Source organism: Symphalangus syndactylus, chromosome 5 (assembly GCF_028878055.3).
Source record: "Symphalangus syndactylus isolate Jambi chromosome 5, NHGRI_mSymSyn1-v2.1_pri, whole genome shotgun sequence".
NCBI classification, from domain to species: domain Eukaryota; kingdom Metazoa; phylum Chordata; class Mammalia; order Primates; family Hylobatidae; genus Symphalangus; species Symphalangus syndactylus.
In genome coordinates this window covers 66,275,382-66,302,270 of record NC_072427.2, presented here as the reverse complement: position 1 = coordinate 66,302,270, position 26,889 = coordinate 66,275,382, and the positions used below count along the sequence as shown (strand labels likewise).

The 26,889-nt window shown below is 44.1% G+C and overlaps 1 protein-coding gene across 35 annotated transcripts in view; it reads right to left on the bottom strand.

Moving 5' to 3' along the window:
• Positions 1-26,889, bottom strand: part of NUSAP1 (nucleolar and spindle associated protein 1) — a 96,245-nt gene that overhangs the window by 15,974 nt on the left and 53,382 nt on the right. For 6 of the 35 annotated variants that reach the window (XM_055278775.2, XM_055278773.2, XM_063639123.1 and 3 more), the window contains exons 2-6: positions 22,847-22,915; positions 16,041-16,184; positions 14,182-14,323; positions 9,372-9,473; positions 7,267-7,376 (exon numbers count right to left, since the gene is read on the bottom strand). In XM_055278775.2, the coding sequence (XP_055134750.1) occupies positions 7,267-7,376; positions 9,372-9,473; positions 14,182-14,323; positions 16,041-16,184; positions 22,847-22,915 (567 nt within the window). Of the gene's footprint in view, positions 1-7,266; positions 7,377-9,371; positions 9,474-14,163; positions 14,324-16,040; positions 16,185-22,846; positions 22,916-26,889 lie in introns of all 35 variants that reach the window. The other 29 variants (XM_055278776.2, XM_055278777.2, XM_063639125.1 and 26 more) reach the window with 9 other exon arrangements.

The following is a 26,889-nucleotide window of genomic DNA, read 5'->3' as shown; positions in this document are numbered from 1 at the left end:
AAAAGGCTTGGCCTCTGATACAGTATTGTCTCCTAGGCAAAGTTCAGAAGAGTGTTTCCATTTATCCCTGTTTCATTCCTCATTTGTAACTCCATTTGGAATCCTTTCCTTCCTCACTACCTCACCTCATCCTATTCTACCTGTCTGGCTGGCTCCACAGTTACCTGCCATTTATTGCTATGGGGATTCTGTTATAAAGAGCAATTTCCAGTTGTGGCTGAGTAAGGAGTTACAAGAAAGCCTTTCCTGGCTGCTATGGACCCAGGCATTTTCTTTCTTTTTTTTTTTTAGAGACAGACTCTGGCTCTGTTGCCCAGGCTGAAGTGCAGTGGCACAATATGGGCTCACTGCAATCTCCACCTTCCAGGTTCAAGCGATCCTCCCACCTTAGCCTTCTGAGTAGCTGGGATTATAGGCACCTGCCACCACGCCCAGCTAATTTTTGTATTTTTAGTGGAGACAGGATGTTGCCATGTTGGCCAGGCTGGTCTCAAATGCCTGACCTCAAGTGATCTGCCTGCGTTGGCCTCCCACAGTGTTTGGATTACAGGCATGAGCCACTGTGCCCAGCTATCTAGGCATTTTCTTTTCTTTCTTTCTTTTTTTTTTTTTTTTTAATGAGACGGAGTCTCTTTCTTTCACCTGGGCTGGAGTGCAATGGCATGGTCTCAGCTCACTGCAACTTCTGCCTCCCAGGTTCAAGTGATTCTCCTGCCTTAGCCTCCCAAGTAGCTGGGACTACAGGCGCCCGCCACCACGCTTGGCTAATTTTTGTATTTTTAGTAGAGACGGGGTTTCACTATGTTGGCCAGGCTGGTCTCGAACTGCTGACCTTGTGATCTGCCTGCCTCAGCCTCCCAAACTGCTGGGATTACAGGTGTGAGCCACCACACCCAGCCTAGCCAGACATTTTCTAACTAGAGACATAATGTAGAAAAACAGTCCCTTGTAGCCACGAAGGGGGGAAAAAAAGATTATTTTGGAAATACGGAACCTTTGAGATGTTATATACAGTTTATTAAATATAAACTTAGGCCAGGTGTAGTGGCTCACACCCTGCAATCTCAGCACTTTGGGAGGCTGAGGCAGGAGGATCGCTTAAGCCCAGGAGTTCATGACCAGCCTGAGCAACATTAGGAGATCTTGTCTCTACAAAAACAAACCTAAAGAACCTATTATATATTTAACATGTGGAATCTACAAATAATTCTACCTTCTCCCTCTATCCCCAAACAATAGCTTTTTGAAGTCCTTTAAAACAAAAAACAAAAAGAGGGAAGGAAATAAATACTTGAAGGGTTTCACTTAGGGTATCTTTCTTAGATATTGTTAAGGCACAAAGAGTAATTGAATATCTTATTATCATTAGTCTAAGATCTGTTGCAAGCAGAAAAAATTAACTTTATTACCTGTCAACTGAGATATGACAATTGAAATTAATATTTAGAAAAATAAAAATGTTGGTTAAGAATTAAATACAGGCCGGGCACGGTGGCTCACGCTTGTAATCCCAGCACTTTGGGAGGCCAAGGCGGGCGGATCACGAGGTCTGGAGATCGAGACCACGGTGAAACCCCGTCTCTACCAAAAATACAAAAAATTAGCCGGGCGTGGTGGCGGGCGCCTGTAGTCCCAGCTACTCGGAGAGGCTGAGGCAGGAGAATGGCGTGAACCCGGGAGGCGGAGCTTGCAGTGAGCCGAGATCACGCCACTGCACTCCAGCCTGGGTGACAGAGCGAGACTCCGTCTCAAAAAAAAAAAAAAAAAAAAAGAATTAAATACAGGGACTAGAAATAAATATAATCTGGTGGCCCATGCCTATAATCCCAGTACTTTGGGAGGCAGAAGAGGGGGGACTGCTTGAGCCTAGGAGTTTGAGACCAGCCTGGACAACATAGTGAGGCCTGTCTCTATAAAAAACTGAAAAATAGCCAAGTGTAGTGGTGCATGACTATTGTCCCAGCTACTAAGGAGGCTGAGGTGTGAGGATCACCTGAGCCCAGGAGGTTGAGGCTGCAGTGAACCATCACTGCACCATTGAATTACCACCTGTGTGACAGGGTGAGACTCTGTCTCAAAAAAAAGAAAAAAAAACATATATGTATATAATTTTATATAAAAATTGTATATATATATATATATATATATATATATATATATATATATATTGAGAGAGAGAGAGAGAGAGACACAGACAGGCAAGATCTTTTTTTTTTTTTTAGATGGAGAATTGCTCTGTCGCCCAGGCTGGAAGTGCAATGGCATGATCTTGGCTCACTGCAACCTCTGCTTCCTGGGTTCAAGCAATTCTCCTGGTCAGCACCCAAAGCAGCTGGGATTACAGGCACCTGCCACCACATCTGGCTAATTTTTGTATTTTTAGTAGAGACGGGGTTTTGCCGTGTTGGGCAGGCTGATCTCGAACTCCTGACCTCAGGTGATCCACCCACCTCAGCCTCCCAAAGTGCTGGGATTACAGGCGTGAGCCACTGTGCCCAGCCATATATATAAGTATATATGTCTATACATTTTTTTGAGATAGGGTCTCACTGTCACTGAGCCTGGAGGGCAGTGGCCCAATCTCAGCTCGCAGCAATCTCCACCTACAGGCTTCAAGCGTTTTTCCTGCCTCAGCCTGCTGAGTAGCTGAAGTCAAGACCTTTCTAAGCATGACAAAAACGTAAGCCTTAAAAGGAAGAGTTGGATAAATATAACTACAATTAAAAATCTTCCACAAGGTAAGATACTATTAATCTAGTTAAAAGATAAACAATGGGGCCAGGCACGGTGGCTCACGCCTGTAATCCCAGCACTTTGGGAGGCCGAGGCGGACAGATCATGAGGTCAGGAGATTCAGACCATCCTGGCTAACTCAGTGAAACCCCATCTCTACTAAAAATACCAAAAAAAAAAAAAAAAAAAAAAAAAAAATTAGCCGGGCGTGGTGGCGGGCGCCCGTAGTCCCAGCTACTCAGGAGGCTGAGGGAGGAGAGTGGCGTGAACCTGGGAGGAGGAGCTTGCAGTGAGCCGAGATTGCAGATCACGCCACTGCACTCCAGCCTGGGTGACAGAGCGAGACTCCGTCTCAAAAAAAAAAAAAGATAAACAATGGAAAAGTATTTAAAACAGATAATATATACCATTAATATAGATAAATAAGAATAAGTAATAATTGAGAAAAAGCAAATCTGCATAAAAATAGCCAATTATAAAATATAGAGATTTATAACTATATAAGGTATCTTGGAATACAAGTTTTCCAATCTTTTTATTATAAATAAATAGATTAATTAAAATAAATTAATTAAACGTAAGTATATATGTATTTGTTTATTTGAGATGGGGTTGTGCTATGTTGCCCAGCCTGGTCTTTGACTCCTGGGCTCAAGCAACCCTCCCACCTAAGCCTCCCAAGTAGGTGGGATAATAGGCATGAGCCACCACACCCAGATAGTTTTCTGATCTTTTTAGAGGGCCATTTGACAACTAGATCAAACAAGTCTGTCTTTTGTAATCACAAAAGTCAAAGAGAGGCTGTCATGGCCAGAATGATTCTCTTTAGGGTATCTGCTTATTATTGTCCATCACCATCCAAATGACCAAGCCCCAAATGTGCCAGGAGCAACTTCATCTCAGGTATGGTGAAGTTATTGTAATTGTTTTTTTTAATTCTCTAGTCTCCAAAGAGATCACACCAAGTTATACATCTGATAGGCCAGTTCCTTAAACATTCAGGGTGAACAGTGTTATTTTAGAACTAAACTCATTCAGATGGGTCTACCAGGCTGGAGTTATACTGAAAAGTAAGATAAACTATTCGTTTATTCAACACATCTTCTAGAGCAATACTCAACGTTTATGGTTGAGACAGTTGTTCTTGCTCTGTCCTTAACTTTTACTTAGAAAATTATGTCATCCACATTACAAAATATAGAAAGCAGCAGCTTGACTCTTTTTTTTTCCTTAGAGATGGAGTCTCACTGTATTGCCCAGGTTGGTCTTCAACACCGGGGCTCAAGTGATCCTTTGGCCTCACCCTCCCAAAGTTGTGGATTGACAGGTGTGAGCCACTGTGTCTGGCTGAAACCTTTTTTAAATTAACTTAGATTATTATTATTATTATTTTTTGAGATGGAATTTCACTCTTGTTGCCCAGGCTGGAGTGCAATGGCATGGTCTCAGCTCACCGCAACCTCTGCCTCCTGGGTTCAAGCAATTCTCCTGCCTCAGCCTCCCGAGTAGCTGGGATTACAGGCATGCACCACCATGCCGAGATAATTTTGTATTTTTAGTAAAGATGGGGTTTCTCCATGTCGGTCAGGCTAGTCTCAAACCCCTGACCGCAGGTAATCCGCCTGCCTCAGCTTCCCAAAGTGCTGGGATTACAGGTGTGAGCCACCACGCCTGGCCTATTTTTTTGTTTGTTTTTTTGAGATGGAGTCTTGGTCTGTTGCCCTGGCTGGAGTGCAGTGGTGTGACCTCCACGTACTGCAACCTCCACCTCCTGGGTTCAAGCGATTCTCCTGTCTCAGCCTCCCGAGTAGCTGGGAGTACAGGCACCCACCACCACGGCCGGGTAATTTTTGTATTTTTAGTAGAGACAGGGTTTTGCCATGCTGGCGAAATCTGTCGAACCCGGGAGGTGCAGGCTGCAGTGAGCCAAGATCGCACCACTGCACTCCAGCCTGAGTGGCAGAGTGAGACTCATCAGACACACAAAAAAAGATTGATAAACAGTGCCTTCAAATGTGGTAACAGTGAGGACAGGAGTGGTGGCTCACGCCTGTAATCCCAGCACTTTGGGAGGCCGAGGTGGGTGGATCACCTGAAGTCAGGAGATGGAGACCAGCCTGGCCAACATGGTGAAACCCCATCTTTACTGAAAATATAAAAATTAGCAGGGGCTGGGCACCGTGGCTTATGCTTGTGATCCCAGCACTTTGGGAGGCCGAGGCAGGTGGATCACAAGTTCAGGAGTTCAAGACCAGCCTGGCCAACATAGTGAAACCCCGTCTCTACTAAAAATACAAAAAATTAGCCAGGCGTGGTGGCAGGCACCTATAATCCCAGCTACTCAGGAGGCTGAGGCAGGAGAATTGCTTGAACCTGGGAGGTGGAAGTTGTGGTGAGCCAAGATCACAGCATTGCACTCCAGTCTGGGCAAGAGTGAAACTCCGTGTCAAAACAAACAAACAAACAAGCAAACATTAGCTGGGTGTGGTGGTGGTTGCCTGTAATCCCAGGTACTTGGGAGGCTGAGGTGGGAGAATCACTTGAATCCAGGAGGTGGAGGTTGCAGTGAGCCAATATTGTGTCACTGCACTCCAGCCTGGGCAACACAATGAGACTCCGTCTAAAAAAAATAAATAAAATTATAAATACAAATATTAGCTGGGTGTAGTGGTGGGCACCTGTAATCCCAACTACTTGGGAGGCTGAGGCAAAATAATCTGTTGCACCCGGGAAGCAGAGGTTCCAGTGAGCCAAGATCACACCACTGCACTCCAGCCTGGGTGACAGAGTGAGACTGAGTCTCAAAAAAAAAAAAAGTTTGATAAACAGTACCTTCAAATGTGGTAACAGTGAGGATGGGAACAATGGCCCATGCATGTAATACCAGCACTTTGGGAGGTGGGTTGATCACCTGAGGTCAGGAGTTCAAGACCAGCCTGGCCAACAACATAGTGAAAACCCATCTCTACTAAAAATATAAAAATTAGCTGGGTGTGGTGGCAGGTGCCTGTAATCTCAGCTACTGGGGAGGCTAAGGCAGGAGAATCGCTTGAATCAGGAAGGCAGAGGTTGCAGTGAGCTGAGACTGTACCATTGCCCTCCAGCCTGGGCAACAAGAGCAAAACTCTGTCTCAAAAAAAAGAAAAAAGCAAAAAAGCAAAAAAGAAAAAAAATTGTTGTAACAGTGGTTTTACATCGTTAAAATGAATGTTTATTATTTCAATTAAGCTTCTCACCAAGAAGCTTAGGTACTTAAATTATTTACAACTTATCACCTGGTGAGTTTTCCTCTTGGCCCTAGCTGCCAGAAAACTTAAACTCAGCTGAGTGACTGATGGTAGTAAATACTGTACCTACTAACAGTGCTAATTTTCTGCTGCTTTTAAATTGACTATACTATTTTATATTTAATACCATAAACTTAAATTATTTTGAGAATAGGACTTAAATTCTTTTTGAGAAATAGGGAAGTTGTGTAAAATAAACATGGGGTTAAGAATTAAATACAGCGAATAGAAATAAATATAATCTGGTGGCTCACACACCTGTAATCCCAGCACTTTGGGAGGCTGAGGTGGGAGGATCACTTGAGCCTAGGTGTTCAAGGAGAGCCTGGGTATCATAGGGAGACCCTGTCTTTATGAGAAACATACATAAATCAATAAATATTTAAAAATGTGTTTCTTACCCTCCATTCGTCACTGCCTTAACACCGGATACCAATAACATCAACTTGCTAGAATGTTACTCACTACTCTACTAACTCAGCCTCAGAGTTGACTTTATCACCTTCTCTTACTTGAGGAGGCTTTGAGTCCTGTGGGACCTGGACTGAAAGCCCTCGAGGGAGCTGTTACCACAGGAACCCTTCAGGTTTGCCACTATTAATCACCCATTTTCCTTTACATAAGGGACAAGGGAAAGAAGATGGCTTCAGCCATAAGTTGGTTCATCATCAATGAAAGTAATAGGCAAAACATCTGAATATGGAAAGTAGAATGACATTGCCATTTTGGGAATAGTTTCTCATAGTCAGGATTCACTGTTTTCTTTTTTTTGAGACGGAGTCTCGCTCTGTCACACAGGCTGGAGTGCAGTGGCGCGATCTCAGCTCACTGCAATGTTGGCCTCCTGGTTCAAGTGATTCTCCTGCCTCAGCCTCCTGAGTAGATGGGATTACAGGCATGTGCCACCCCCCGCTAATTTTCTGTATTTTTTGTAGAGACAGGATTTCACCATGTTGGCCAGGCTGGCCTTGAACTCCTGACCTGAGGTAGTCCACCTGCCTTGGCCTCCCAAAGTGCTGGGATTACAGGCATGAGCCACTGCGCTTGGCCATGGATTCACTGTTTTATCTAGAGGACTTTGAAAATTCTCAGGGTAGGGGAAAGCAAGTTTTAGATAAAGATATATTAAACTCAACCAAGTCTACTGGTAGAGTGACAGCCAGTTGTTGTAACCACGGTGTCATATAGTTTCAAAATTATAATCAAACAGTTTAGTTCCATTAAGAACATAATTTTATCTACATACCTTCAGTTCATTCATGGAATTGTGTTCTTCAAAATGTTTCTTTTTTCTCTCAATATATTGATCAATGGACTCCATTTCCTTAAAATGAGCTTCATGAAGCTTCTTAAAGTCTAGAATGTTCCCCCAATATAAAAATTAATAACAAAACAAAATCCATTTATTTATCTTCTCTGTGTTTTGCTGTTAACACTTATTCTCTTCTTTGTATCCCTGACATTCAACTTCAATATAATTTTTGCTAAAACATTAATTTCAAAATACTTAGTTTTTGGAAACTCAGGGGCAAAGCACATTCATCTTATAAACTATCAAACATTCACCATCTCCCCATTGACAAATTTCACTAAATTGACATCTTGGTTTAATCCAGAGGAGGAGAGTAGATTTATCTTCTCCCCTACCAATTAGTCACAAGTGATCTTTATTTAATCATGAATTTGATATTTTATAATGCTGTATGTCAAGGACTGACAAATTTATTCTATAAAGGGCTAGATAAAAGTATTTAAGGCTTGGCCGGGCATGGTGGCTCACACCTGTAATCCTAGCACTTTGGGAGGCCAAAGCAGTCAGATCACCTGAGGTCAGGAGTTCGAGACCAGCCTGACCAACATGGAGAAACCCCGTCTCTACTAAAAATACAAAAATTAGCCAGGTGTGGTGGCGCACGCCTGTAATCCCAGCTACTCGGGACACTGAGGCAGAAGAATCGCTTGAACCCAGGAGGTGGAGGTTGCAGTGAGCCTAGATTGCACCATTGCACTCCAGCCTGGGCAACAAGAGCAAAACTTCGTCTCAAAAAAAAAAAAAGTATTTTAGGCTTTATGGCCACATATGGTATGGTCTCTGTCTCATATTCTTCTTGTTTTTATGTTATTTATTTATTTATTTTGAGACGGAGTCTTGCTCTATTGCCCAGGCTACAGTGCAATGGCATGATCTTGGCTCACTGCAACCTCCGCCTCCCAGGTTCAAGCGATTCTCCTGCCTCAGCTTCCCAAGTAGCTGGGGTTAAAGGCACCTGCCACCACACCCAGCTAATGTTTGTATTTTCAGTAGAGACGGGGTTTCACCATGCTGGCCAGGCTGTTCTCAAACTCCCAACTTCAGGTGATCCAGCCCCCCTGGGCCTCCCAAAGTGCTGGGATTACAGGTGTGAGAACTGCGCCTGGCCATTCTTCTTGTTTTTAAATTCTTTAAAAAATGTAAAAACCATTCTTAGCTCAAAGGATACAAGACAGGCCAAGACAGGCAGCAGTTTGCTGACCCCAAATGTATCCTATTCTGATTAAGTATATGAGCATTTATTGAATTTTGAATATATGATAAGCAGCATTGTAACTACTATAAATATAATAATCAACATTCTATGTGCCAAGCAATGTTCCAACAATATAAGATAGAGAAGAAGAATTACATGTCCAAAAACAAAATAATTTAGACTTCCATTAGAAGGTAGGCATTGTACCAAGTAGTTCGTACATTCATTCATCAGTTGTTTATTGAATCCTTGCTGCATGCTATTTGCCGTGATAGGGAAGCAGTAGTGGAAAAAGTATTCTCAATTTACGTATCTATCAACCTGATGAAATAGGTACTATAGGTCAAGCAGGGTGGCTGATGCCTGGAATCTCAGCACTTTGGGAGGCCGAGGCAGGCAGATCACGAGGTCAAGAGATCGAGACCATGCTGGCCAACATGGTGAAACCCCATCTCTTCTGAAAATACAAAAATCAGCTGGGCATGGTGGAGCACACCTGTAGTCCCAGCTACTAGGGAGGCTCAGTCAGGAGAATCGCTTGAACCTGGGAGGCGGAGGGAGCAGTGAGCCAAGCTCATGCTACTGCACTCTAGTCTGGGCGACAGAGCAAGACTCTGTCTCAAAAAAAAAAAAAGAAATAGGTACTATAGTATAACTATTTCCACTTTGCACTGAGGAAGTGAGTTTATTGAGGATGAGTAAGTTCCCCAAGATCTCAAACCTAAAAGACGAGAGAACTAGAATGTAAACTGGTTCCAGCCTCTATGCTTTTAGCTGTTCCAGTCCAACATCAGTCCGAAGTGGGGCAACAATTACCTATTATGGCTTTGTCTACAAAACTTACTTGGAGTAGTGATTGCAGTTCTTTTATTTTTTCCAGGTTTGGATGACTCATCCGTGTAGAGAAATTTCTTTCTTTCTGAAGGTACCTTTGAATCTCTGTTACCTAAATCCAAAGACACAGAAATAATGAAGGATTTCAAAAAAGTTCTCATTAAGAAATATGTGGCCGGGCACGGTAGCTCACGCCTGTAATCCCAGCACTTTGGGAGGCCAAGGCGGGTGGATCACGAGGTCAGGAGATGGAGACCATCCTGGCTAACACAGTGAAACCCCATCTCTACTAAAAATACAAAAAGTTAGCCGGGCATGGTGGCGGGTGCATGTAGTCCCAGCTACTTGGGAGGTTGAGGCAGGAGAATGACGTGAACCTGGGAGACAGAACTTGCAGTGAGCCGAGATCGCGCCACTGCACTCCAGCCTGGGCAACAGAGTGAGACTCCATCTCTAAAAAAAAAATAATGTGTAAGTTAACAGAGCATTTTCACATGGTGGGCTCTGTCAAGATGGTGGTAGAAACAGCACATAAGGAGCACAAAGAATTAGTTACAGCATTCCTACGATTACAGGTCATATGCTTCAAGTAGGCATTCAGAAATTTTCTGACGCCTATGGAGAAGTTATATAAACATATCAAAAAGTTGGCCAGGCGCCGTGGTGGCTCCCACCTGTAATCCCAGCACTTTGGGAGGCCGAGGCAGGTGGATCATGAGTTCAAGAGATTGAGACCATCCTGGCCAACATGGTGAAACCTTGTCTCTATTAAAAATACAAAAATTAGCTGGGCGTGGTGGGGCGCGCCTGTAATCCCAGCTACTCAGGAGGCTGAGGCAGGAGAATCGCTTGAACCCAGGAGGTGGAGGTTGCAGTGAGCTGAGATTGCGCCACTGCAGTCCAGCCTGGCAACAAAGTGAGACTCTGTCTCAAAAAAAATAAATAAATACATAAAATAAAAATACAGAAAGTTGGCCAGGTGCAGTGGCTCATGCCTGTAATCCCAGCACTTTGGGAGGCTGAGGTGGGTGGATGGCTTGAGCCCAGGAGTTTGAGATGAGCCTGGGCAACACAGAAAGACTCTGTCTCTATTTTCTTTTCTGAGATGAAGTCTTCCTCTGTCACCCAGGCTGGAGTGCAGTGGCGTGATCTCGGCTCACTGCAAGCTCCACCTCCCGGGTTCAAGCCATTCTCCTGCCTCAGCCTCCCGAGTAGCTGGGACTATAGGCGCCTGCCACCACACCCGGCTAATTTTTTGTATTTTTAGTAGAGACAGGGTTTCACCGTGTTAGCCAGGATGGTCTCCGCTTCCTGACCTCGTGATCTGCCCACCTCGACCTCCCAAAGTGCTGGGATTACAGGAGCGAGCCACCGCGCCCTGCCCTGACCCTGTCTCTATTATTAAAAAATTATTTAATATAAATTAAGTTTAAACATATATATATATCAGTTAAAAAATTTTTTCAGTTTTTATTATGAACATAATATTGTTACAACTAAAGTGATAAAAGTCACGTAATCCAATCAGCCAAAGAAAACACCATTGTCTGGCATATTTCCTCTGGTCCTCTGCTTCTTACACTTATTTTGGTTGTGGTCATTTGTTTGTTTTGAGATGGACTCACACTGTCACCCAGGATGGAGTGCAGTGGCGCGATCTTGGCTCACTGCAACCTCCGCCTCCAGGGTTCAAGAGATTCTCCTGCCTCAGCCTCCTGAGTAGCTGGGATTACAAGTGTGAGCCACCACACCCAGCTAATTTTTATATTTTTAGTAGACACAGGGTTTTGTCATGTTACCCAGGCTGGTCTCGATCCTGACCTCAGGTGATCCACCCACCTTGGCCTCCCAAAGTGTTAGGATTACAAGTGTGAGCCACTGCGCCTGGCCTGTTTGCTTCTGTTAAGAGACAAGGTCTCACTATGTTGCCCAGCTGGCCTCAAACTCCAGGGCACAAGTGATACTTCTGCTTCAGCCTCCTGAGTAGCTGGGACTACAGGCATGTGCCACTGTAGCCAGCTTATTATTATCTTTTTTAACTTCAGTTGAAATTATGGTATATATTAGGTTAGGTATTTTTTCCCACTTACCATAATCATTTTCCAAATTCTGTCGTTTCTTTATTTTTTTGACCTTAATGGAATTTATCAGGTAAGGATGGAAAAGAACCATTCCAGGCAGAGGGAACAATAGTGATATATAAAGCTGTAGTAGAGTGGAAATAATGACATTCAGAGAAATTGAGGTAGGCTGAAATTGCTGAAATGTAGGGTGCATAAGAGGGAGTGGAGGACATTGAGAATAGGACAGGTAGCGGGTTAAACCATAAAGGGCCCCGTATAATATGCTATAGAGCTATGAGTCTAATCTTACAAATATAAGAAAGCCTCAATCTTACATCTTTTTCAACTTCAGGCAATCTATTTTAAAAATATGCAATGAGCTTTCATCTCTTTTTAATTATTTTTTTCTTTTCTTTCAACCACTAATTTACAAGCAAGTGGGTTTCCAAGAAATACCATTTCTAAAGTTCTCATCCTTAAGTTTCCCCAATGTATCCGTAAAACAAGGCAAAAGAATGTTCTGTCAGAGTTGGAATGGTCGCAGGGGCTTCTGCTTAGACTTTGGCTATAAAACCAGAAGGTGAAAGTTTCATGAGAAACAGGATATTTGGCAGGGCTCAGTGGCTCATGCCTGTAATCCTGGCACTTTGGGAGGCCAAAGTGGGCAGATCACCTGAGATTAGGAGTTCGAGATCAGTCTGGCCAACATGGCGAAACCCTGTCTCTACTGAGAAAACAAAAACTACCCAGGCATGTTGGTGCACACCTGTAATCCCAGCTACTTGGGAGGCTGAGGCAGTAGAATTGCTTGAGACTGGGAGGCAAAGGTTGCAGTGAGCTGAGATCCTGTCACTGTACTCCTGCCTGGGCAACAGAAAGAGACTCTGTCTCGAAACAAAACAAAACAAACAAAGAAAGGATATTTATGCAGAGTAACTCTCCACAGGATACTTACTAATTCCAAGTGGTAAAAGAGTAACTTCACAAAGGAACAACCTAGCAGACACCACCATAACCAACTGATGGAAGTTAACATGACTAGCCATAGGAAAAACCAGCACTTGTGCCTCCTAGGGTGCTTACTGAGGAAGCAATAGCATTGCTCTGTGGGATTCCTGCCAACAGCCCATAGTCTAATTCTAAACATGAGAACATATTAGACAAACCAACTTAGAGGACAAAAAACTGGCCTATATTAAAAAATGTTGGCTGGGCATGGTGGGTCACGCCTGTAATCCTGCAGTTTAGGAGGCTGAAGTGGGCAGATTACTTGAGCTCAGGAGTTTGAGACCAGCCTGGGCAACATGGTGAAACCCCATTTCTACTAAAAATACAAAAATTAGCCGGGCATGGTGGTGCATGCCTGTAGTCCCAGCTACTCAGGAGGCTGAGGCTGCAGTCAAGACCCTGTCTCAAAAATAAATAAATAAATTAATTAATTAATAAAAATTACCTGGGAGACTTGTTAAAAACTGAAGTTTCCCAAGCCCATCTCAGACCCAAGGAATCCTGTAATTTTCTAGATTCAGTATGGCACTCAAAGTTTTAGGGAAAATGAGAAGGCTCAGGATTAGAAATTCCAGATTTAACTGCTTGGTGGATACTGGAATGAATTATCCTCTCCCAATCTCTCTAACTTCTCCTCTGGCAAGGCTCAGGGCCCTAGTAGATTTGCCCAGGTGAAACTAATACTGAGGTATTTTATTTTCATTTATTTATTATTATTATTTTTTATTTTTTAGGAGCAGAGGTTTAGTAGGCAAAAGAAAGCAAAATGAAGGCCGGGTGCAGTGGCTCACGCCTGTAATCTCAGCACTTTGGGAGGCTGAGGCTGGAGAATCGCTTGAACCCAGGAGGCGGAGGTTGTAGTGAGCCAAGATTGTACCATTGCACTCCAGCCTGGGTGACAGGCAAGACTCTGTCTAAAAAAAAAAAAAAAAAAGAAATTCTATAACATGGTGCTATGGGTTGAATTGTGGCCCCCTAAAAGATATGCTGAAGTCCTAACCACTGGTACCTGTCATATGGCCTTATTTAGATATAGGAATTTTTTTCAGATGTATTAAGGTTAAAATGACATCATTTGGATGTTCTTTTAATTTTTTGAGATAGGGTCTCACTCTGTCCATGCTGGGGTGAAGTGGTATGAAGATGGCCCACTGCAGCCTTAACCTCCTGGGTTCAAGCGACCCTTTCACCTCAGCCTCCTGAGTAGCTGGGACCACTGGTGTGCACCATCATGGCTGGCTGATTCTTTTGACTTTTTGTAGAGACAGGGTCTCGCCATGTTGCCAAGGCTGGTTCTGAACTCCTAGGCTCAAGCAATCCTCCTGACTTGGCTTCCTAAAGTAATGGGATTATAGGCACCAGCCACTATGCTTGGCCTATTTGGGTGGATCCTAATCCAATATGACTGGTGTCCTACTAAGAAGACAGAGAGAGAATGTCATGAGCTGTCAGAGCCAGAGACTGATATGATGCAGCTGCAAGCCAAGGAACACTAGGCGTCTACAGCCATCGCAAAGTAGTCAGAGGCAAAGAAGGATTCCACCCAGAGTCTCAGAGAAGCATGGTCCTGCTGACACATTGTTTTTGAACTTCCAGCCTCTAGAACTATGAAAGAGTAAATTTCTGTTGTTCTAAGCTGCCCAGTTTGTGGTGCTTTGTCACGACAGTCCTAGGAAACTAATGTACTTGGCTACTTCTAGCAATTTTGGTTTTTAAAATTACTTGACATACCATTTATTCCACGTTTACCTGAGGAAACAGCATTCTCAGCTCCTTGGCGCTCGTCTAGTGGAGAAGGAACTTTTGCAGTAGCTCTGAGATCCTGGATTTCCTGCTTTTCATGATTCTGGAATTCAGTGGGATTACTTATTTTTATCTCTGAACGATTCTGCTACAAATTTAAAAAGGAAATAAAAGATTTCGATGACAAATAAGAAGTAATTGCTGCCTTCCAAAGATAAGCACCAAAGTGAGGGGGAAAAGGGGTTAAAGGAAGAAAAGTAGGAGAATGAGATTTTTGGTGGCAGATTTGGTTCTCTGCCTTATCAAGTGTCATGAGAATGTAAATTTGAGAACAGGAGATATTAGGGCACATTAAGAGGAAAATAGAAATGGCAAGATTAGCTCTCCTAGCAAGGACAAATGAAGAAACCTAGATAGTCTATTGAGCAAGTGACTATATTGAGGCAGAAATTTAAATAATAAGTACTGCATTTATTCACTCCAAGAAAAGTAAAAACTAAGGCCCAGAATGTGGCAAGGCAAGAGTTAAAAAGAAAAGAACAAGTTTTCCTCTGCCTAGCGGCTCACTTTGAAGACAGTTAGAAGATAACGCTGTCCAAATAGCCAAGGCCAAAGGAATAAGCTCCAGACACCACCCTCCCCCCGACCCCTGGTTCCAGAGCAAAGTTGAAAGAAAAAAAAAAGAGAAAGACAAGTCCTTTTACTGTTACTCTTTTCCTGGGCTTCTTAAGCATGATTATGTTTTACAAATGTCTGTATTTAGCCAGTTCTTGTTTTTCTTTTAATGCAGGTACAAAGCCACTGGCTAAGTCACAAGTTATGTTATGCTATAGATTATGTAACCTGTTACTGTATGATTAATTGCTTTTATTTTGCTTCTGTAAAGCCACTTATAAAAACCCACTCAGTCTTTGTTCAAGGCTCAGCTTTTAGATGTGAATCTTCTGAGCCGGTGCGTGCCTAAAATAAACAAATCCTCCTGTACTCCGTATTAGTCTCTCCGTTCCTCAGTTTACTGCAACAATATGAACATAGAAAAGAAAGTTAAGACTGTGTTTCAGGGCTGGGCATGGTGGCTCACACCTGTAATCCCAGCACTTTGGGAGGCCGAGGTGGGTAGAGCACCAGAGGTCAGGAGTTCAAGATTAGCCCAGCCAACATGGTGAAATCTCGTCTCTACTAAAAATACAAAAATTAGCTGGGCGTGGTGGTGGCCACCTGTAATCTCAGCTACTCAGGAGGCAGAGGCAGGAGAATTGCTTGAACCTGAGAGGTGGAGGTTGCAGTAAGCTGAGATGGTGCCATTGCACTCCATACTGGGCAACAAGAGTGAAACTCTGTCTCAAAAAAAAAAAAAAAAAAAAAGACTGTGTTTTATAAAAATTACATTTGAATGAAAGGATAAGATAAAAGAATAAAACTAGAGTCTACTGAAAGCAAGCGAGGGAAGCCCCTTGCTAATCATGTGATCACACTGCTGAAAGACTAAGTACGGGGTGATCACCAGGCCAGGGACAAGGTAGGAAGGAGAATTTAAACAAATGAAAAAACAACAAAAAGCACATTTAGTGCTTGTTTCTCTTTCCTTCCTACTACACCTCACTTAAGTGAACACTCAATGAATGTTCCTATTTATACAATAAATATTTAATGTGAGCTTAATACTTAAAAAGTGCTTCCTGAGGCCCAAGCCCTGGGATGCAGTGATGAGCAGCTGGACTTGGGTCTGGGCTTTCATGGAGCTTACAGCACACAGTAAGCTTACAAACACATGACATCACATGGGAATTTAAAAAGAAAGCTCCCTAAAAGTATGCCAATTTTGGCATAGGTGGTATATTTTCAGTTTGTATATTTCCATTCACCTGTGAGTCAGGGTCCACACGGACAGTTTTGCACCTTCTCCTTGTTTTGGTGACATGGCCAATTGGCTCTCTCTCAGCTTGTTCCTGATTGCTGATCTGTATCTCAGTCTCATCACAAGAGGATGCAGAAGTTTGCCTTTCATCCTGAAAAGAGAGGTATTAATCTGCTATGTGCTATGTCTAGTTATAATGCTCAGGAAGAATCAGAATTTAGACAGAATAAAAAACATATTACATATGCAAAAGAAAAAATTTAAAACTCTCTAGCGGTAAATTGTAGGCAAAGACAAGAATTATACAGTATTTAGACCAGGCACAGTGGTTCACGCCTATAATCCCAGCACTTTGGGAGACCGAGGGGAGTGGATCACCTGAGGTCAGCTTGAGACCAGCCTGGCTGACATAGTGAAACTCCATCTCTACTAAAAATAGAAAATTACCCAGGCATGGTGGTGCATGCCTGTAATCCCAGCTACTTGGGAGGCTGAGGCAGGATAATCATTTGAACCAGGAAGGGGAGGTTACAGTGAGCCAAGATGGCGCCATTGCACTCCAGCCTGGGCAACAAGAGCGAAACTCTGTCTCAAAAACAAACAAACCCTTATAGAGTATTTAAAAAGAAATAATCACACTTAGCAACCCAAATTAATAAATTAGGGTAGGAAAGCATTCAAAGTTATTTTAGTGTGAATAAATACAGAAATTGGGCCAGGTGCAGTGGTTCACACCTGTAATCCCAGCACTTTGGGAAGCTGAGGCAGGTGGATCACTCGAGCCGAGGACTTTGAGACCAGCCTGGGCAATATGGCAAAACCCCATCTCTACTTAAAATTATGAAAAATTTATTAAGCCGGGCACAGTGGCTCACACCTGTAACCCCAGCATTTTGGGAGGCCGAGGCTGGTGGATCACCTGAGGTCAGGAGTTCGAGACCAGCCTGGCCAACAAGGTGAAACCCTGTCTCTACTAAAAATACAAAAATTAGCCAGGCGTGGTGGCATGTGCCTGTAATCCCAGTTACTCAGGAGGCTAAGCCAGGAGTTATATTTTGTATTATCTTCATTTCCTTTAGGGTCATATTTTCTTTCTTTCTTTCTTTTTTAGAGACAAGGTCTTGCTCTGTTGCCTAGGCTGGATTATAGCGGCTTGATCTAAGTTCACTGCAGCCTCAATTTCCCAAGCTCAATTGACCCTCCCGCCTCAGCCTCCCAATCAGCTGGGTCCACAGGTATGTGTTACCACACCTAGCTAATTGTTTTAATTTTGTAGAAATGGGGTCTCACTATGTTGCCCAGGCTGGTTATAAACTCCTAGGCTGAAGTCATCCGCCTGCCTTGGCCTCGCGAAATGTTGGGATTACACATGTGAGCCTTTATGCCCAGTCCATTTTCTTTTTTTTGAGACGGAGTCTCACTCTGTTGCCCAGGCTGGAGTGCAGTGGCGTGGTCTTGGCTCACTGCAAGCTCCACCTCCTGGGTTCACGCCATTCTCCTGCCTCAGCCTCTTGAGTAGCTGGGACTACAGGTGCCCGCCACCACACCTGGCTAATTTTTTGTATTTTTAGTAGAGACGGGGTTTCGCCGTGTTAGCCAGGATGGTCTCGATCTGTTGACCTCGTGATCCACCCACCTCAGCCTCCCAAAGTGCTGGGATTACAGGCGTGAGCCACCGCGCCCGGCCATGTCTATTCATATTTCATAGCAAATCAGGAAAAACCTCATTAGGAGCTTGAGTGTGCAGGAAATGTGTGTTATTTGGCAGGATTCCTTGGGTAGGGAGGAGGCCATTATGCTGGTGGTTCCTTGAATGCCCAAAGGCAGGAGCCTTTGTCTGATAACTATTTAATTTCCTTAATGAGAAATCTTCCAATATTTTAGAGGGTAGGAGATATCTGGTAGACTGATTACAGACCAGATGTCTATTTCACTATTATGGCCACAGGCCATCCCTTGATAGTCTATTTATTTGGCTTGGGGTTTAGTGAGGTCTATCATCAGTATTTTTTTTGTTTTGAGACAGAGTCCAGCTCTGTCGCCCAGGCTGGAGTGCAGTGGTGTAATCTCGGCTCACTGCAACCTCCGCCTCCCAGGCTCAAGCAATTCTCCTGCCTCAGCCTTATGACTAGCTGGGATTACAGGTACATGCCACCATGCCCAGCTAATTTTTGTATTTTAGTAGGGACGGGATTTCACCATGTTGGCCAGGCTGGTCTCGAACTCCTGACCTCAGATGATCCACCCACCTTGACCTCCCAAAGTGCTGGGATTACAGGCGTGAGCCACTGTGCCTGGCCATACATTAGTATTTATTTATTTATTTATTTATTTATTTATTTATTTATTTATTTTTGAGACGGGGTCTGGCTCTGTTGCCTAGGATGGAGTGCAATGGCACAATCTCGGCTCACTGCAACCTCCAGCTCTTGAGTTCAAGCAATTCTCCTGCCTCAGCCTCCCGAGTAGCTGGGACTACAGGTGCGTGCCACCATGCCTGACTAATTTTTGTATTTTTAGTAAAGATGGGGTTTCACCATTTTGGCCAGGATGGTTTCGATCTCTTGACCTCGTGATCCGCCCGCCTCGGCCTCCCAAAGTGCTGGGATTACAGGTGTGAGCAACTGCACCCAGCCATCAGTATTTTTAAAAAGTTCCCCAGCCTAGGCAACATAATGAGACCCCAGTCTGTACAAAAATTTTTTTTAAAAAGTAACAAGGTGTAGTGAGTGTGTCTGCAGTTCCAGTTACTTATGAGGCTGAAGTGGGAGGACTGCTTGAGGTCACGCCTGAAGCAAGCCGATTATGCCACTGCACTCCAGCCTGGTTGACAGAGTGAGACCCCATCTCAAAAATAATTAATTAAGAAAAAATATTAAAAAGTACAATATATGTCTGTTGGGAATGAAAGAATAAAGCTAAAGAATAGAAGGACTGGCTGGGTGTGGTGGTTCACGCCTATAATCCCATCACTTTGGGAGGCCAAGGTGGGCATATCACTTGAGGTCAGGGGTTCAAGACCAGCCTGGCCAACATGGTAAAACCTCCACTCTACTAAAAACACAAAAATTAGCTGGGCATGGTGGTGTGCATCTGTAATCCCAGTTACTCAGGAGGCTGAGGCAGGAGAATTGCTTGAGCTGGGGAGTTGGATGCAGTGAGCCGAGATCGTGCCACTGTATTCCAGCCTGGGCGATAGAGCAAGACTCCATCTCAAAAAAAAAAAAAAAAAAAGAATAAAAGGCCTTAACCAGAGGTGAAATATTACAGAAGCAGAATAGTTCCAAGTGATGTAAGGTCCAGGATATGCCCAGAGAAGTAGATGGCTGATCAAGAGCAAAAACAAAGATCACTAGCATTAAGGGACAAGGAGGCCACAGTAGTAAGAAGAGACATCCAGATGGACCTTTGAACTTGTCCAAAATAAGATGAGGACATGAGGAAATGATGACAATGAGACAGAGAACACTAGAGAGTAACTAGGAGCTCAGCAGATGGGAGATTAAAATAGGTAAGCATATGCGGTGGCTCACCCCTGGAATCCCAGCACTTTGGGAGGCCGAGGTGGGAGGATCACCTGAGGTTGGGAGTCTGAGACCAGCCTGACAAACATGGTGAAACCCCGTTTCTACTAAAAATACACAATTATCCGGGTGTGGTGGCGCATGCCTGTAATCTCAGCTACTTGGGAGGCTGAGGCAGGAGAATTGCTTTAACTCAGGAGGTGGAGGTTGCGGTGAGCCGAGATCGTGTCATTGCACTCCAGCCTGGGGCAGCAAGAGTGAAACTCAGAAAAAAAAAAAAAAAAAAGGAAAGAAAAAAAATAGGTGATCATAAATTTCAAAGGAGCAGAGATTTTTTTTCCCTTTATCTTTGGCCTTTTCAAGATGAGCTAAAAAAGAAGCAGGGGTTTTTACATGAGAATAGAAAAATGTGATCTGGATCCCACTTTCCAACTCCCTGACAGTCATGGAGAAGAAAGTAAAAGAGGAGAAACTGGCAGAGCATCTGTAATCCCAGCACTTTGGGAGGCAGAGTTAGGCAAACTACTTGAGCCGAGGAGTTTGAGACCAGCCCAGGAAATATTGTGAAACCTCGTCTCTACTAAAAATACAAAAAATAGCCAGGAATGGTGATACACAGCTGTAGTCCCAGCTACTCAGGGGAGCGAGGCAAGAGGATCGCTTGAGCCTGGGAGGTCCAGGCTGCAGTGAGCCCTGATTGCACCACTGCACTCCAGCCTGGGTTAGAGTGAGACCCTGTCTCAAAAAAAAAGTAAGAGAAACTGTTTCCACGTATTAGGTTGGTGCGAAAGTAAGTGCGGTGTTTTTTTTTCTTTTTTCGGAGACAGAGTCTCATTCTGTTGCCTAGGCTGGAATGCAGTGGCGTAATCTTGGCTCACTGCAACATCTGAATCCCAGGTTCAAATAATTCTCCTGGCTCATCCTCTCAAGTAGCTGGGAGTACAGCTGTGTGCATCCATGCTTGGCTAATTTTTGTATTTTTAGTAGAGACAGTGTTTTGCCATGTTAGCCAGACTGGTCTTGAACTCCTGACCTCAGGTGATCCACCCACCTTGGCCTTCCGAAGTGCTGGTATTACAGACGTGAGCCACCATGCCCGGCTTGGTTTTTGTCATTTTTTTTTGAGATGTAGTCTTGCTTTGTCGCCCAGGCTGGAGTGCAGTGGCATGATCTCGGCTCACTGCAAGCTCCGCCTCCTGGGTTCACACAATTGTCTTGCCTCAGCCTCCTGAGTAGCTGAGACAACAGGCGCCCACCACCACGCCTGGTTAATTTTTTGTATTTTTAGTAGAGATGGGGTTTAACCATGTTAGCCAGGATGGTCTTGATCTCTTGACCTCATGATTCACCTGCCTCAGCCTCCCAAAGTGCTGGGATTACAGGTGTGAGCCACCGCGCCTGGCCTGGTTTTTGTCAATTTTTAAAGTAATGACAAAAACCACAATTACATTTGCACCAACCTAGAAGCAGTACCTTTGAGTTACACATGTTGCAGGAATATAAAGAGACAATTTTTTTTTGTTTTTTTTTTTTTTGAGATGGAGTCTCATTCTGTCTCCCAGGGTGGAGTGCAATGGTTTGGTCTCTGCTCACTACATCTGCCTCATGGATTCAAGTGATTCTCCTGCCTCAGCCTCCTGAGTAGCTGGGACTACAGGTGTGCGCCACCATGCCCAGCTAATTTTTGTATTTTAGTAGAGATGGGGTTTCACCATGTTGGCCAGGCTGGTCTCAAACTCCTAACCTCAAGTGATCCACCCGCCTCAGCTTACCAAAGTGCTGGGATTACAGGTGTGAGCCACTGCACCTGGCCTATAATTTTAATTTCAAATGGCACTACAATCATGTATCTATAACCATAAAAAAGAAATTCATTGATATAGAAACTTTTAAAGCTAGAATTCAAAAATAGTTCTTGTCTATTTTCAGTTAATTAAAGCCTGGAATCAAAAATAAATTTGACACCAGGTGTGGTGGCTCACACCTGTAATCCCAGCACTTTGGGAGGCTGAGGCAGGTAGATCAACTGAGGTCAGGAGTTTGAGACCAGCCTGACCAACATGGTGAAAACCCCATCTCTACTAAATATACAAAAAAAAGGGCCAGGCACAGTGGCTCACCCCTGTAATCCCAGCACTTTGGGAGGCCAAGGTGGGGGGATCACCCGAGGCCGGGAGTTTGAGACCAGCCTGACCAACATGGGGAAACCCTGTCTCTACTAAAAATACAAAATTAGCCAGGCCTGGTGGTGCATGCCTGTAATCCCAGCTACTCAGGAGGCTGAGGCAGGAGAATTGCTTGACCCCAGGAGATGGAGGTTGCAGCAAGCTGAGAACACACCACTGCACTCCAGCCTGGATGACAGCAAGATTCTGTCTCAACAACTACAACAACAAAAAGAATAAAACAATCTTGGCTCTAATGGAGCACTCATTCATCCGTTTAGGAGTCATGCCTTATCAAAAATCTTTGATGTGGGTCTGAAGCAGCCATGACAACTCCCATCAGCCATCAGCAGTGTTTTATAGCTTACAAGTCACTTTCACAATCCCTACTTCATGTGATGCTCACAACACTCAGTTCAGCAGAACAGATATTATTTCCATTTTAAAGAAGAGGAGTTTGAGTTTTCTAATGTTGCAGAGAAATAAATGAGAGCTGGTACTTGACCAAGGTGTTTCTGATTTCAAATCCAGTTCCCTGTCTACTCAAATCATGCCATCTCTCGTAATATTTGGCAACTAGTACTCAGCCTTTGTATTTGTGTAAAAACATGTTATTCAACAGATTACTTGGTGCAAAACAGTTTCACCATTCACAACAGCAGATAGTTAAAGGATTCAGTCCTTGGCACTATTACCAATAATGATCTCTTTTTTAATAAACAGCATTTTTTTTTTTTTTTTTTAGAACGGAGTCTTGCTCTGTCACCCAGGCTGGAGTACAGTGGCACGATCCTGGCTCACTGCAACCTCCGCCTCCCGGGTTCAAGCAATTCTTCCTGTCTCAGCCTCCTGAGTAGCTGGGATTACAGGCTTCCGCCACCATGTCTGGCTAATTTTTGTATTTTTAGTAGAGACGGGGTTTCACCATGTTGGCCAGGCTAGACTCGAACTCCTGGACTCAAGTGATCCACCTGCCTCTGCCTACCAAAGTGCTAGGATTATAGGCGTGAGCCACCACACCTGGCCAACAGCATGTCTTAAATCATCACTAGTTGTGTGTTAATTGACCATTAACCAAATATTGTTTTGCTAGCTAACAGGTAAACATGAAAAACATTACTCACCTGATTCTCATTTCCTTTTCTTGCCTCATGTTTAATGTGGCCTTTCAAGGCTTTTAACAATTTGTCTGCCTGCAAGAGAGACCTTATTATTAGAGCCAAAAGTCAAATAAACAAGGAAGATACCTTGAACATTTTTTGCTGTTCTTGTATTTATTAAATGTACTCTGGTCAGACCATAGGACTAGAACCATTACTTAGAAAGAATGGGTCTCTGCTCTAAGGAATTTCACATCTGAGTGGGAAAGTTAGACAAGGAAAGAGGCAATTGCAATACAGTGGGGTAAATGCCCACGCTAGGAGGCTCAGGCTGTCATAAGAACATAGGTAAGCATGGCCATCAAAGCTGGGACTGCCAGGTTACACTTCAGCAAGTATCTGCACAGGGCAGTTCTCAGATAAAGATGTGATGTCTCTAATTGCTGAGATCTGAAGGATGAAAAGGAGAGAACGTAGAGAAACAGGTAGAGGAATGGCACAGCAAGGCAACGAGGGTGGAGTCTGCAGAACTTAAGTTCAGTGTGGCTGGAACATGGAGCTGTTGTAGGAGATAGTAGGAGACAATGCTGGGAAAGTGAGCAGGGCCCTGATGTTACCAGGCCTTGTAAGCCTTTAAAGAGTATGAACTTTACCCTCAGAGAAAAGGGCAATCTCTGAAGAGTTTGCAGCAAGGCAGTGGATGACCAATTTTGCATTACTCAGAATGATTACTCTACCTGCACACTGTGCAAGATGCATTTGATGGGGATGAGCCAGAGATGCTGTGGCCTGAACTAGAGCTTGGGGGGGCTAAGGCAGTATGGATGAAGTCAAAACCTTCTTAGGAAGAGAAATCAGTGTGAACATGAGAGTTGAGGAAGAGGCAAGCTTTGTTATGCCAAGGTTTCCGGCTTGGACAGCTGGTGAAGTGTGGTGCGGTCCCTAAGATAAGGAATGCAAAAGGTGATGGGGTCTTAGGGGGATGGTTATAGGTCTCTGCGGCGGGGAGGGAACACTGAGCTTCTCTTCCCAGCCTAGGAAAACCTCCCTTCTTGTTCTTTCCTGAAAGAAGAATGTTGATTTGATTGGTTACATTTTCCTGTGCTTTAAAAGTCAAGTTTGGTTGAGCGGGGTGGCTCATGCCTGTAATTCCAGCACTTTGGGAAGCCGAGGCAGGTGGATCATGAGGTTAGGGGTTTTAGACCAGCCTGGCCAACATGGTGAAACCCTGTCTCTAATAAAAATACAAAAATTAGCCGGGCATGGTGGTGTGCGCCTGTAGTCCCAGCTACTTGGGAGGCCGAGGCAGGAGAATTGCTTGAACCCAGGAGGCGAAGGTTGCTGTGAGCCGAGGAGATGACGCCACTGCACTCTAGTCTGGGCGATAGAGCAAGACTCCGTTTTAAAAAAAAAAAAGTCAAGTTTTTTGGTTGGGTTCTCTTTTTCTTCCTCTGCCACCCAGCCATGCAGTTGAGGGCCAGAGCCATCCTTCTCAAGGTGGGCCCAGCCACCAGGTTTGGCTCTATTCTTCTCACACCTTTTATCATGGGCCATGTGTCCAGTAGAGAATGGCAGAGATCCTGAAATTTGGTTTGTGCTCAAGCTTTTGCTTGTGGTGCAAGCCTAAGCCACAGTCTCCAATCCACTTTACCAGAATGCTCTGCATCAAGATATTAGGCACCATTTCAGCTAGTAATAAAGTGGTACCTTATTTTCTACTTGTTCCCTGAACCACCCTTGGGGTTTTCTCTGGGAAGGGGATGATTGGCAGGGCAGAATTCAGGCATTCTTGATTTTTCTAATACTCTCTTAATATATCTTCAAAATCTCACCAAACATACAAAAATGCATGAAGTGAGGCACCTGTGGCAGAACCCAGTAAGGAGGTTGAATGAGATGAGGTGGTGTTCAAGAGTTGTGCTGAAGGTGCAGATGTTACTTATCAGCATATATTCATGTATTCCTTCAACAAGCATTTATTGTGCTGGCACTGTTCCAGACACTAGAGAGTGATGAATTAAACAGACAAGGTGATTGCCCTCCAGGATCTTCTAGCAGAAGTGAAACAGTCTGTTACCCAAGAAAGCTGGAAATGAATGATATGACATCAGGTATTATGATGCAAAAATAAAACTGGGCAACTGGGGTGGGGTGGGGATGCTACCTGAATTAGGATGGCTGGGAAAGGCCTCTCTGAGGTGGTAGCTTGAACTGAGATGTGAATGAGGAAAGAGGCAGCAGGTGAAGAGCGCTCCAAGCAGAGTTAGCACCAAGAACAGGAGCCCTGAGATGGACCCATTTGAAAGACAGAAACTGCCCTTATAGTAGGAGTATGGTGAACACTGAGGTGTATGGAGGGCAGGGAGATCAGAGATGTGACCAGAGGCTGGGTCAAGTAGAGAGGTAAAGGCCACAGCAAAAATTATGAATTTCGGCCAGGTCCAGTGACTAATGCCTGTAATCCTAGCACTTTGGGAGGCCGAGGCGGGCATATCACCCAAAGTTAGGAGTTCAAGACCAGCCTGGCCAACAGGGTGAAACCCCATCTCTGCAACAAATACAAAAATTAGCTGGGCGTGGTGGCGGGCACCTGTAGTCTGAGCTACTCAGGAGGCTGAGGCGGGAGAATCGCTTGAACCCGGGAGGTGGAGGTTGCAGTGAGCTGGAATTGCACCACTGCACTCCAGCCTGGGTGACAAGAGCGAAACTGTCTCAAAAAAAAAAAAAAAAAAAAAATTAATCTCTTCCCCTAAATTGTTATTAGAAAAAAACGTCAGGCCTATAGAAAAGTCAAAGTAGGCTGGGTGCGGTGGCTCACGCCTATAATCCCAGCACTTTGGGAGGCCTGAGGCAGTCAGATCACCTGAGTTCAGGAGTTCCAGACCAGCCTGAACAATATGGAGAAACCCTGTCTCTATTAAAAATACAAAATTAGCTGGGCGTGGTGGCACATGCTTGTAATCCCAGCTACTTGGGAGGCTGAGGCAGGAGAATTGCTTGAACCCAGGAGGTGGAGGTTGCGGTGAGCTGAGATCATACCACTGCACTCCAGCCTGGGTGAGCGAAACTCCGTCTCAAAAAAAAAAGAGAAAAGAAAAAGAAAAGTTGAAGTAGTGTAATAAACACTCATATTTCCCACCAAGACTCAACAATCATTTGCATTGTCTCATATTTGGTTTCTCTATATTAATATATACTTCTTGTGAAAGAATTTGAAAATAAGTTCCAGACATCATGATTCTTCACCACTAAATATATCAGCCACATCTCCTAAATATAAGAAGAGATTTTCCCACATAACCTCTAATGCATTAGTGTACTCAGGAAAAGCAATAATTTCCTAATATCACCTAATATGTGGCCCATAATGAAATTTCCTTCTCTCCAATTTTAGCTATTTTCTTTTTAAAAAAATTTCCCTCCAAATCGGGGTCAAACTAAGTTTCTCTCATTACACTGGAAAGAGTTTAGATTTTATTTTAGATGTGAGGGAAGTCATTGGAGGGCACTGAGGAGAAAAAGACACGTTCTAAGTTTCTTTTTTTTCTGGAGACAGAGTCTCACTCTGTCGCCCAAGGTGGAGTGCAGTGCCGTGATCTTGGCTCACTGCAGCCTCCACCTCTCAGGTTCAAGGGATTCTCGTGCCTCATCCTCCCGAGTAGTTGGGATTACAGGCACATGCCACCACGCCTGGCTAATTTTTGTATTTTTTTTTTTTTTTTTTTTTTAGTAGAGACGGGGTTTTGTCATGCTGGCCAGGCTGGTCTCGAACTCCTGGCCTCAAGTGATCCACCCACCACGGCCTCTCAAAGTGCTGGGATTACAGGCATGAGCCATTGTGCCTGGTCTCTCTCTCTTTTTTTTCTTTTCCCTAAGTTTCAAATATCACTGCAACTACCAAGAGAACACTATTTCGTGAGGTAAGAGTTGAGGCAGGAAGCCCAGTAGGGAGACTGAGGCAGTGGTCAAGAGATGAGAGTGCTGTGGCACAGGTTTGCAGCATTGGAGATGGTGCCCAGAGGTCAGATTTCAGGTCTATTTAGGAGGAGGTGCTGACAAGGATGGAT